The sequence below is a fragment of the Carlito syrichta genome, unplaced genomic scaffold, assembly GCF_000164805.1.
Source record: "Carlito syrichta isolate Samal-C Ts95f unplaced genomic scaffold, Tarsius_syrichta-2.0.1 Scaffold109911, whole genome shotgun sequence".
Lineage (NCBI taxonomy): Eukaryota > Metazoa > Chordata > Mammalia > Primates > Tarsiidae > Carlito > Carlito syrichta.
The window spans coordinates 7,417-19,192 of record NW_007054007.1 but is presented as its reverse complement, the minus strand read 5'-3'; the positions used below and the strand labels follow the sequence as shown (position 1 = coordinate 19,192).

Genomic DNA, 11,776 nt, shown 5'->3' with positions numbered 1-11,776 from the left:
GATTTATGTAGAGATGAGGTCGCGCCAAGTTGCCCCAGGCGGGTCTCGAACCCGCGGGCTCAGGCAATCCACTCACCTCAGCCTCCCAAAGGCACGGGATTACAGGCTGAGCCACCCAGCTCTTTTTTTTTTTTTTTTGAATGAGAGTCTCACTGTCACCCAGGCTGGAAGGCAGTGGCACAGTCATGACCTCCACAGCCTCGACCTGCTGGGCTCAGGCGATACTTCTGCCTCATCCTTCCAAGTAGCTGGAACCACAGGCACGGACCACCATGACCTGCTAATTTTTTGATTTATTATAGAGATGAGGTCTCGCTTTGTTTCCCAGGTTGGTCTCAAGCCACTGGGCTCAGGCAATCAATCCTCTTGCCTCTGCTTCCCAAAGTGCTGGGATTACAGACGTGAACCACCACACCCGGCTAAAATAGTTTTTTTGTTTTTTGTTTTTTGTTTGAGTTGTAGTCTCACTCTGTTGCCCAGGCTGGAGTGCAGTGGCACGCTCATGGCCACCGCAGCCTTGACTTGCTGGGCTCAGGTGATCCTTCTGCCTCAGCCTTCCAAGTAGCCATCACACCTGGGTAATTTTTTAATTTGTTGTAGAGATGAATTCTCGCCAAGTTGCCCAGGCTGGTCTCGAATCCCTGGGGCTCCCAAAATGCTAGAATTATGGGCATGAGCCACCACGCCCAGCCTAAAATAGTTTGAACGTATGTTTATAATGGAGTTTTCTGGGTCGGATTATGTCTCCATCCTGACCAGTTGATCTTTTTCTTGTAAGAAGGGAAATGAGTATTCTGCTTTTCTGTTTGCAGTGCTGTGTGGAAATGAGAGCTTGTGCCGTCACCTCTTTCTAATTTCTCACTGCAGCCCTGTGTGCAGTCACACTTCCACATGAGTGTGGAGTTTCTTCCGAGGACTGTTAATGTTTTTAATTCTCGTGTCCGCTGCTGCCTGTGGGAACTGGTGCCTGCTTGCTGCTTTCAGTCCAGTGACCACGTCCTCGTAGGTTTCCTTTGTTCTCGCTGTCATTGTTTTCTTGTACAGTGGCTGATGGCATTGGCCTGTTATTCTGCTCACACTTCTGAGGGGTGTTTTCTCTGCATGTATGTTTGGTGACGATTCTGATTCTTCCCTTTTACTGTTTGGAGGATGTTGTCCTACTGTCTCTGGCTTCCATTGTTTTTGAGGACAAGTCTGTGGTCACCGAAACCTTGCTTCCCTGGAAGGAACATGTCATTTTTCTGGGGCTGCTTTTTTTTCTTTGTAGTTATTACTATTGTCATTATTACTATTTTTTTCTTTGAGTTGGAGTCTCATTCCTTCACCCAGGCTGGAGTGCAGTGGCATGCTAACGGTTACTGCAGCCTCGACCTGCTGGGGTCCTGCAGTCCTTCCGCCTCAGCCTTCCAAATAGGCAGAACCACAGGCGCGCTACCACACTTGGCTAATTTTTTGATTTGTTGTAGAGACGAGGTCTCGCGAAGTTGCACAGGCCGGTCTCAAACCCATGGACTCAGACAATAACTCACCTTGGCCTCCCAAAGTGCCAGGATTACAGGCTGAGCTACTATGCCCTGCTGTTTAATTGTTATTATTAGTTTTTGAGTCGGAGTCTCACTTTGTCACCCAGGCTGGAGTGCAGTGGCTGCTCCCGGCCACCACAGCCTCGACCTGCTGGGCTCCGGCGATCCTTCCACCTCAGCCTTCCAAGTAGCTGGAACTACAGGCGCATGCTACCACGCCCGGCTCATTTGGATTTATTGTAGAGATGAGGTCTTACCAAGTTGCCCAGGCAGGTCTCGAACCCGAGGACTCAGGCAATCCACTCATCTCAGCCTCCCAAAGGTGTGGGATTACAGGTTGAGCCACCGAGCCCGCTTGGACTTCTGTTTTGAGTGCCCCAGCGCTACCCCAGGGGTGGTACTGCCGTGATGCCTCCCTGTTCACCATCTGGGGGGCTGCTAGCCTGCCCCGCACATCCCACTGCCCTGTGTGAGGGGCCGAATTCTCCACCCTTGGGATTGTCTGTTTGTTCTTTACCTCTTAGATCGTTAACTGCCATAAGCCTCAGATACAGGACAGGTTCAGAGCCAGGGTCCCGGGAGCAAGGTTTAGTAACTCGAGCACGTTGGGAGGGTCTGGGGACGCTTGTTCCATTGTACTGAGTATCGGTCATGAAACATTCAGAACATCCTGTGGCCGAGAGAGCACCCACGTGCCAGGGCTTGTCCCTGTTCCTTGGGCTGGTGGTGGCTGAGGGTCTCAGCTGGGTTGCGTGGACCTGGATGACAGGAATGGCAGAGCAGCATGCAGGGACTTGGGCTGGGAGGCAGGGGCTTGGCCAGTCTGGCCTGCAGGAGGGCAACTTGCTGGACAGTGCCACAGGAGGCATGCCATTGCAGGCGACAGGACGGGTTTCTGGCGACTGTGGCTCTGGGCCTGTTGTCCCGGGCTCCAGGAGCACAGTGTGCGGACCTCGTGTCCTGTTGGCAGAGTTGCCCCGAGCCCGGGTGACTGTCCTCTCCTTGTGGGAGCTGGTGCTGATGTGGGCTGTGTGTCTCTTGCCATGTGATGAGAGCCACGTACCTGCCACTCCCCCAGGGCATGGTCATCTGTAGCTCTGGACCTCAGGCGCCACGCCACTTCTTGGGTCAGAACTGCCTCGGCCGGCATTTCAGTAGGCACACCGAGTTTGCGAGGAGACCCAAGAATCAGCATGTCCACACGCACCCTGGACAGTGTTCACGGCAGTGTGAGTCGCACCAGCCAGGGTGGAGGAGCTGCATGTCTTCTGCTGAGGAGCAGACACAGTGGGGCATAGTTGCGTGTCACGGACTACTGTGCACCTGTCACCACAGTCTAGTTCCAGAATACTCTCATCACCCAGAAAGAAACTGGGTTCTCCTCCAGTCCCTGGGAGCCATTTACCCAAATGCATTCCTGGAACAGGCCTGCTCTGTCCCCATGGGACACCGCCTGTAAGTGGAGTTGCACGCCGCATGGCCTTGTGTCTGGCTTCTTTTTGAAGTGGTTTTTCTCAGCTGTTTTTCTGTTCATTTTTTTTTTGAGTCAGAGTCTTACTCTTACCCATGTTGGAGTGCAGCGGCACACTCACGGCCACCGCTGTCTTGATGTGCTGGGCTCAGGCGATCCTTCTGCCTCATCCTTCCGTGTAGCTGGAACCACAGGCCCGGACCACCATGACCTGCTAATTTTTTTGATTTATTGTAGAGAGGAGGTCTTGCCAAGTTGCCCAGGCTGGTCTCGAACCCCTGGACTCAGGCAAATACTCTTGCCTCAGCCTCCCAAAGTGCTGGTATTGCAGACGTGAGCCACTATGCCTGGCTTAGCCGGACATTTGTGATTCCTGTTGTTGTTTTTCCTTTTAGGCAAAGTACATCTCCCAGTGCATTGATGAAATCAAGCAGGAGCTGAAACAGGACAACATCGCGGTGAAAGCCAATGCCGTCTGCAAGCTGACGTATGTAAGTACCCACCTTGGGCCCTGTGGCCCACCCATACCCGGAGCCTTTGGGTTGCCTGTGTGCTCCACGTGGGTCTGCTGCCCACCTGTGTGTCCAGTCATCCACTGGCCTGCCTATCTGCCTGTCAGACAGTCACTGATAGCACCTGTCCATGAGCCATGGAGGGCCAGAGAGCCATGGAGAGGCGTGCCATGACTGTCTCCCAGAGGGAGCCCCATGGGGCCCTTTCCTGAGCGAAGGCCCGCAGGATGCCTTGGCCTGCAGTCTCGACTCCTGCCACAGCCAGGCCCAGATGCCTGGTGGGCGGAGCTGGGGCTCTAAACCCCCCTGGGCTGCATTTCCTTTCTGGCTGCTGTTCTGATTTACATGCAAGCTGGTGACAGGCAGCCCCAGCCTGTTTCCTTGTCAGAGAGGAGGACAGAGGGCTTGTCTGGGTCCCTGGGGCCGGCGTTTTTCTCATAGACATTTCGAGGAGCCGTCCCGGCTGGTAGCATTGAGCCAGTACAGGTGCACTGCTGTCTCCCTTGCAAGCGCTTGTCCCCTTCTGGGGTCTACTGCCAGCCTGTCCCTGTAACTGACACCTAAGAGTCATTTGTCAGAAGCAGCTGTTACAGGCTCAGGGTGTCGGGTGGAGTCTGTTGAGATGGTGGGGCTCGTCCTTTTGTGCTGAGGGTGTCTGCTGTTGGGCTCGGACCCTCTGTGTCACCACGGCTGGTGGGTGAGAATGGCGGCGCTCCCCTCTCTGCAGCTGCAGATGCTGGGCTACGACATCAGCTGGGCCGCCTTCAACATCATTGAAGTGATGAGTGCCTCCAAGTTCACGTTCAAGGTATGGTCTGTGGGGCAAACGGTGGGGTAGGGAATGGGGCCCCCCCACTAGTCGTCCCCGTGGGTCCATTCCGTGGCCAGGTGCTGGCTTTGCCCTGAGTGGCATGTGGCAGTGTGACCAAGCCCTGCCCAGCGGCAGATGCCAATGGACTGTCCACCTACAATGAGTAGACTTGTAACGCTTCCAGTACCAGACATGCGTCATCTCGCTGGAGGCTCCGTTGGGTATTGTGTTCCTTTGCCTCTGAGACAGTCTCTGAGCATGTTTCTTTACGTTGAGATCGTCCTTGTGAACACTGTGGGATCGTGTTTCCTTTTCAGTGTTACAGTGTCTGCATGTCTCCTGTAAATATACTGAAGGTGATTGTGTGCACCAGGGTTTCCTGGGTTGCATGAAGGCTATCCTTGACTTTGGGCTGAAACACATACCCATAGTGGGCTGAGGCTGCCTGTGATGTCTAGTCCTGAGGCCCTGAGCTCTTGCCTGCGGTCACTGCATGGTCAGGCTTGGCCTTCCTTTGCTGGACATTGTTATCTGCCTGCTGACCACTCTTGCTAAGAACTAAATATTGCAGTGGCCAAAACTGGGGGCAGCTGCTGTGTGGTATGGAGCATTCTCACACTGGGTATGCTTCAGCCTGGCAGAGCGGCCAGAGCCCTCCAACAAACCCACGCTGGACTCACTGCTCTGAAAGGCTGGCCCTGGCCACCGGCCGGTGAGGGAGGTGCCGAGTATCGAAGGCAGTGCCTGTGACTTTGGCCAACCCCAAGGGCACAGGTCAAACCATGTAGCCCTGACTTGGCATGTCCTTCTCCTGGGGTCTTTCAGGGACCTGACTTGGGTCACGAATGGCTTCCCTGTGCTTGGCCAGCAGGGGACTTGCTGCCCACCACCTGTGGCCCCAGCATCTGGGCTGCAGGGTGTTGTAGCCAGGGCCGGGAACTCTTGGTGTGGATGCCCTGAGAAGGGCTGGGGGTCCCTGGAGGTGCCAGGGTGTGCCCAGGCTCTGACCACTGTCTGTTGCGCCACAGCGAATTGGCTACCTTGCTGCGTCCCAGAGCTTCCATGAGGGCACCGACGTCATCATGCTGACCACGAACCAGATCCGCAAGGTAGGTGTCCGTGGGCCGCAGTGCTTGGGCTGGGTACTTGGACTGGGTGTGGCATGTCCCTTGTGTGAGGGGTCTCCGTGCTGGCTTTCCCGTTGTTCATGTGTGACAAGTAGACCATGAGGGCTATTGGTCTGAAGGTCGACAGTGTCATTCATGCATCTGTGGTCCTCTTGGCTGTCGTTCTTGGAAGACACAAAGATGGTGTGATGGGACTGAGCTTCTGCCCTGCGGGATGGGCAGTGTGGACAGTGTGTTGCTGAATTCCCTGTCCTGACTCACTGCTTGACGTGGAGGGGTGGCAGGCAGCGGCTGCAGGTGTCCACGCCGAGCCCAGCCTTTGTGGTCACCCTGCTTCTGTCCTCCTGCCTGGCAACAGCGCCCTCTAAGCTACATTCCCTTCTCTGCTGCATGGTGCTTCTGAGTGACACGATGTGTGTGTTTTTCAGTCCTGTGCACATTCCTTTTTTTTTTTTTTGAGTTGGAGTCTCACTCTGTCGCCCAGACTGGAGTGCAGTGGCCGCTCCCAGCCACCGCAGCCTCTACCCACTGGGCTCTGGTGATCCTTCCATCTCAGCCTTCCGAGTAGCCGGAATTACAGGCGTACCCTACCACGCCCGGCTCACTTTTGACTTATTGTAGAGATGAGGTCTCGCCAAGTTGCCCAGGCGAGTCTCGAATTCGCGGGCTCAGGCAATCCACTCACCTCAGCCTCCCAAAACGCTGGGATTACAGGCTGAGCCACCGAGCCCAGCTCTTTTTTTCTTTTTTTTAGAAAGCAGGATTTATTAAGAGGATGGAAAAGCTCCCATAGTGGGAGGGGACACGTGGGGTTGCCCCTGTGCACATTCTTTTTTTTTTTTTTTTTTTTTTGAGTTGGAGTCTCACTCTGTTGCCCAGACTGGAGTGCAGTGGCCGCTCCCGACCACTGCAGCCTCAACCTGCTGGGGATCCGGTGATCCTTCCGCCTCAGCCTTCTGAGTAGCTGGAATTACAGGCGCGTGCTACCACGCCCAGCTGATTTTTTGATTTATTGTAGAGATGAGGTCTCGCCAAGTTGCCCAGGTGGGTCTCGAACCCGTGGGCTCAGGCAATCCACTCATCTCAGCCTCCCAAAGGCGTGGGATTACAGGCTGAGCCACCGAGCCCAGCTCCCTGTGCACATTCTTAATGTCTTGCATAACCTTTGGGGACCACCAAGTGACACGTGTCCTCTTGACCCTGGTCCTTTGCATGTCTTTTGTTTACCCCCTCACGGGGAAGGATTCGGGTGTTGGAGACTCTGAGGCCCAGCCTCCGTTTCGGCCCTCGGTCCCTTTCCACCCAGAGCACACCCCGCCCAGGAGCCAGGGTCACCCTCAGGAGGTGTTGTTGCTCCTGCAGGGTGACCTGGAGCCCGGGCTCCCAGCACACGAGGGGCAGGTGGTGCAGGGACTGGCCGTCTACTTGCGTAGATCCCAGTGCCGTTGCCTGCGGGCTCCCCATTCTGGGTGAGGTTATGGAGGTGAGCGTCCTGCCTGGGTGTGGGCAGCACGTTCCTAGGTGCCTGGGGCTTGAGAGTTTGGATTGGCCGTGAGCTATGGGTCATGGTGCCCAGTGGGTGGGTCCTGGCATGAGTTGAGTGTTCTGGGAGGAGGAGGGGAGTGAGTTGGGTGGCCGTACCCAGGAGGGATGGTGGGGGAGGCCTCCGGCCACCCTGGGCATCGGGTGCCAGCTGCCTATGAGGCGGTGCCACGGCTTGGGCTCAGCCTTGCTTTTGCCAGTTCTCAGCACAGTCATGGCCCTGCCACCCTGTGAGCAGCTCCCTGTGACTTCTGCTTCATCAGGAAGTGTGTAGAAGCCGCTCCCGTGAGACCTCCGTGTTGGAGCACACGTGCATTGCTCTCAGGAGTGATCTGGGAGTCAGTCACCTGCTGTCCCAGCCTGGGACCTGGCATCGTGTATGTGTGGCCACAGCCCTGCCTGCCAGTGAGCATTCGGCTCCTCCGTGAAGGCTCATGGCAGGGGCATGGCCCCGATGCCCTGGTCCCCCATGTCATGTCATTTTCGTTATTTTTATTTTTATTTTTTGAGTTGGAGTCTCACTCAGTCGCCCAGGCTGGAGTGTAGTGGCCTCTCCCGGCCACCACAGCCTCGACCTGCTGGACTCCGGCGATCCTTCTGTCTCAGCCTTCCAAGTAGCTGGAACTACAGGTGCACACTACCACGCCTGTGTAATTTTTTGACTTATAGTAGAGATGAGGTCTCGCCAATTTGCCCAGGCGGGTTTCGAACCCGCGGGTTTAGGCAATCCACTTGATACAGCCTCGCAAAGTGCTGGGATTACAGGCTGGGCCACCGAACCTGGCCAGAAGTTTAACTTTTAAAATGGAACCTGGGCAACCCCTTCGGGTCTCCTCCAACTGTGGGTGCTTTTTTGTCTCAGTAAATCCTGCTTCCTCACTCGCTGGGGTCCAGCTCCAGCAGGTCAGGGTTTCCTGAAAGAGGGACAATGTAGGCGCAGGAGAAAAAACTTGGACACTGACTCTGCTGCAAGCAGGACAAATGCCAATTTATTGTCTTTTCCAACTCCTTTTATACCCTACATGTTTTTTGTTTCCAAGGCAATCGGTTACAATTGAATGAACTGGACAGGCAATGTATCTTTGTTCATCCTGTTTTGATCTTAAAGCATTATCATCCTAAACTATAAATGTTAAAATTTCTAGCATTTTTTAATGATTACCATTTCTTAATGTCCATGCAAAACTTACTTATTGCTATAACTATTACATTATAAATCACTACCAAGTTCTAAGCACTGTAATTATCACATAGATTAACAAATCACACCTGTGACCTTTACACAGCAATTTGCAACTAGCTGGGGTAAAGCAACATTTTCAAGGTTTCTTAGCTGCAAGTTGGCCTGACTAGTTTTCCCTAACTTCACACCTGGTGTTTGCAATCTGTGTTATTTCCTGCCAGAAAGAATGAGCTTTAACGTTTGTAAAACAAAAGGCCTCTCAGGCTCAAGTCACCAGAATTACAAGCCTCCTTAACAAAGGGAAGTAAAGGCAAGGGGTGGTGAATTTTGCTTTCCATCCTCAGACTGTACAGAACTTTTTGGTTGCACCAATAACAAAAGTAGAGGAAGCAAGGGTCTCAGCTGTCCGGGTTCGCTTTGCAACTCGGGGTCTTCAGCCCCCTGGACTTTGTCGGCTCCCAACCCTCACTTAAAAAAATAAAATAAAATAAAATGAAACCTGACAGACATGTGTAAGTGGTAAGTTTTGGGAGGCCCCACAAATATCTATCCCCAAAATGCTTGGAGAAAGGAAAAAAGAAAAACCAAACTAAAAGAAAATCTCCTGCTTGGCATGGTGGCTCACACCTGTCATCCCAGCACTTTGAGAGGTCAAGGCAGAGAATTGCTTGAGTACAGGAGTTCGAGTCCAGCCTGGGCAACATAGTGAGGCCCATCACTACGAAAAGTACAAAAATTAGCTGAGTGTGTTGGTGCATGCTTGTAGGTCCCTTGGGGTAGAGGCAAGAGGATTGGTTGAACTCAGGAGGCTGAGGCCAGCCACAATCGTGCTGCTGCACTCCACTCTGGGTAACAGAGCAGACCCAACTAAAAAAAAAATCCCTCCACAAGAACAAGATTGTGATAGCAAAAGATCATTTCCAGCCGGGCTCGGTGGCTCAGCCTGTAATCCCGCGCCTTTGGGAGGCTGAGGTGAGTGGATTGCCTGAGCCCGCGGGTTCAAGACCCACCTCGGCAGCAAGACCTCATCTCTACAATAAATCAAAAAAATCAGCCGGGCATGGTAGCACATGCCTGTAATTCCGGCTACATGGTAGACTGAGGTGGAAGGATCGCTGGAGCCCAGCAGGTTGAGGCTGCAGTAGCTGGGAGCGGCCACTGCACTCCAGTCTGGCGACGAAGTGAGACCCCAACTCAAAAAAAAAAAGATCATTTCCTGAGGTTGAAACAGGGCTCGATGTGCGAGGCCATAGGGCTGGAGAGCCAACAGATGGGTCCAGGCAGGTCGATGTCAGCTGCTGGTCCTTCCGTGGCTCATGGTGCCACTTTTTGGTTCAGCTGAATGATGAACTTGTCCCTGAGCCAAAGCTTGTCCTAGGTTTGAGGGGGGCCCACAGGAGTTGTCCCTGTCTCCTCTCCTCGGCCATGGGGAAACAGACCCCACATGGAAGCAGAGTCTTGGTCGCGTGGGATTCCCTGTCGCTCTGTGCTCCATGGTGCTTGGGGCAGGCTTAGTGCTGCTGCCTTTGTAGGCCAGGAGCTGCCCTCAGCCACTGGTGGACAGTAGGCTACCCTGGTGCAAAATGATCTTTTGCTATCACACACTGGTGACAGTAGGCTATCCGTGATCTCTGAGCGAGCACCTCTGTCCTGAGGGCCTGGGTCTCGACTGGTCCTTACTCGGCCCTCCCAGTGCCCCATCCTAGACCTTGCCTGTCCGGGTGGCCACGCCCAGGCCCCTCTCTTGCGGACAGAATGTGGGATGGTGGGGAATTGTTCCTCCTTGTCCAAGATCCAGACCCCTCTGTATCGGGGGGCACAGCGCACCCCAAGTGGATCCACTGCCTCCTGCACTGTCCCTGGCAGAGACACAGTATAGCATGTGCAGCTGACAGCACCCCATCTGCTGAACCCCCTCTCCTCCTTTCCAGGACCTGAGCAGCCCCAGCCAGTACGACACCGGTGTTGCGCTGACTGGTCTGTCCTGTTTTGTCACCCCAGACCTTGCCAGAGACCTCGCAAATGACATCATGACATTGGTGAGTTTGCAAGTGTCTGCCAATCTGCATGTTGGCTCCGGGAAACTCAGGTTAAAGCATCACACTGTGGAAACTTAGCCCTGCAGAAGCAGGCTGGGGTTGCTGGTGCCTGGCTCAAGTGAGATGGGAGCCAGGTCACGATCACCTGGTGGGACTCGTCTTGGGCCATCTCTGCTCCCGACTTTTTTTTTTTTTTGAGTTGGAGTCTCACTCTGTTGCCCAGACTGGAGTGCAGTGGCATGCTCCTGGCCACCGCAGACTCGCCCTCCTGGGCTCCGGAGATCCTTCTGCCTCAGCCTTCCAAGTAGCCGGAACTACAGGCGCGGGCTACCACACCCAGCTGATTTTTTGATTTATTGTAGAGATGAGGTCTCGCTAAGTTGCCTGGGCGAGTCTCGAACTTGTGGGCAGGCAATCCATTTGCCTTGGCCTCCCAAAGTGCTGGGATTACAGGTTGAGCCACCGAGCCCAGCCCTGCCTTTCTTTTTTTTTATGTTTTTGAGTTGGAGTCTTACTTTGTCGTTCGGGCTGGAGTGCAGTGCAGTGGCATGCTCACGACCACCACAGCCTTGACTTGTTGATCTCAGACAATCCTTCTGCCTCAGCCTTCCAGGTAGCCGGCACTACAGGCGCGCACTACCACACCCAGCTAATTTTTTATTTACTGTAGAGATGCGGTCTTGCCAAGTTGCCCAGGCTGGTGTCGACCCCATGGGCTCAGGCAGTCCTCTCACCTCGGCCTCCCAAAGTGCTGGCATTTCAGGCTGAGCCACCGAGCCCAGCCTGGGGACGTTGTTTTCTTACTGAGGTGTGGGTGATGGTGGCAGTTGTCTCAGCCGCCCGTGAACTGCCAAGTGACTCTCCTCCTCTGCCCAACACCATTTGCTTTTTTGCCAGTCTTCTAAACTGTATGTCTGCCTTAAAGGCAAACACCCATGCGGGCCTCATGGTAGAGGCCACGTGGCATTCTAAGATGTGTCCCCTGAAAGTTAAAGTCCCCAGAGACTGTGTGCCCAGCTTAGCCTCTGCCTCACCAGGAGGACCTTTTTCCTTCCACTTAAGCAGAGTAGGAAGGGGCTTGCTGACCCCCGGGATTGCAACCCTGAGGGACTGACCTGTCCCCGCGGGCATGTGTGGGACTTGCTGATGGTCTGGAGATTGTCGGCATGGCTTGCTCATCTGAGCTAGCTCAGCATCAGCAGCCTGTGGCCCGGGGCTAAACCCAGCCTTCCTGCCGCAAACCAGACATGTGGCCACACCCTCCCCCCATGGGCACCTCAGTAGTGAAGTGCAGAACCGTGCAGTCAGGACAGGCTGTCTAACCCACAACGCTAGAAGCACTGGCCATCGGCCTTCACAGATGCCTGCCAGCCCGCTAGACAGCAGCAGCTGAGGACCTGAAGGGGTGGGTGTCAGCACCTGCTTTGGTGGGCTAGGGCTCTGTAGGGCCAAGCGATCGGAGGGGCGCGGCTCCTGGCCTGATGGGGTGGAGGGCACAGCTGGAGGTGAGAACCGCGCCACGCAGGGCTGCACGCTGTGCTCCAGGCAGACCAGGGCTCTTCCTTCCG

General features: G+C 54.6%; 1 protein-coding gene across 1 annotated transcript in view; it reads left to right on the top strand.

Moving 5' to 3' along the window:
* Positions 1 to 3,389: 3,389 nt before the first annotated feature.
* The window catches only part of LOC103271848 (AP-3 complex subunit delta-1-like), a gene marked incomplete at both ends in the record, with an annotated part of 13,301 nt that continues 4,914 nt past the window's right edge, over positions 3,390 to 11,776 (top strand). Inside the window, 4 exons of the mRNA XM_021717865.1 lie at positions 3,390 to 3,485; positions 4,234 to 4,314; positions 5,346 to 5,426; positions 10,101 to 10,208. Coding sequence (XP_021573540.1) covers positions 3,390 to 3,485; positions 4,234 to 4,314; positions 5,346 to 5,426; positions 10,101 to 10,208 — 366 coding nt within the window. The remainder of the gene's footprint in view (positions 3,486 to 4,233; positions 4,315 to 5,345; positions 5,427 to 10,100; positions 10,209 to 11,776) is intronic.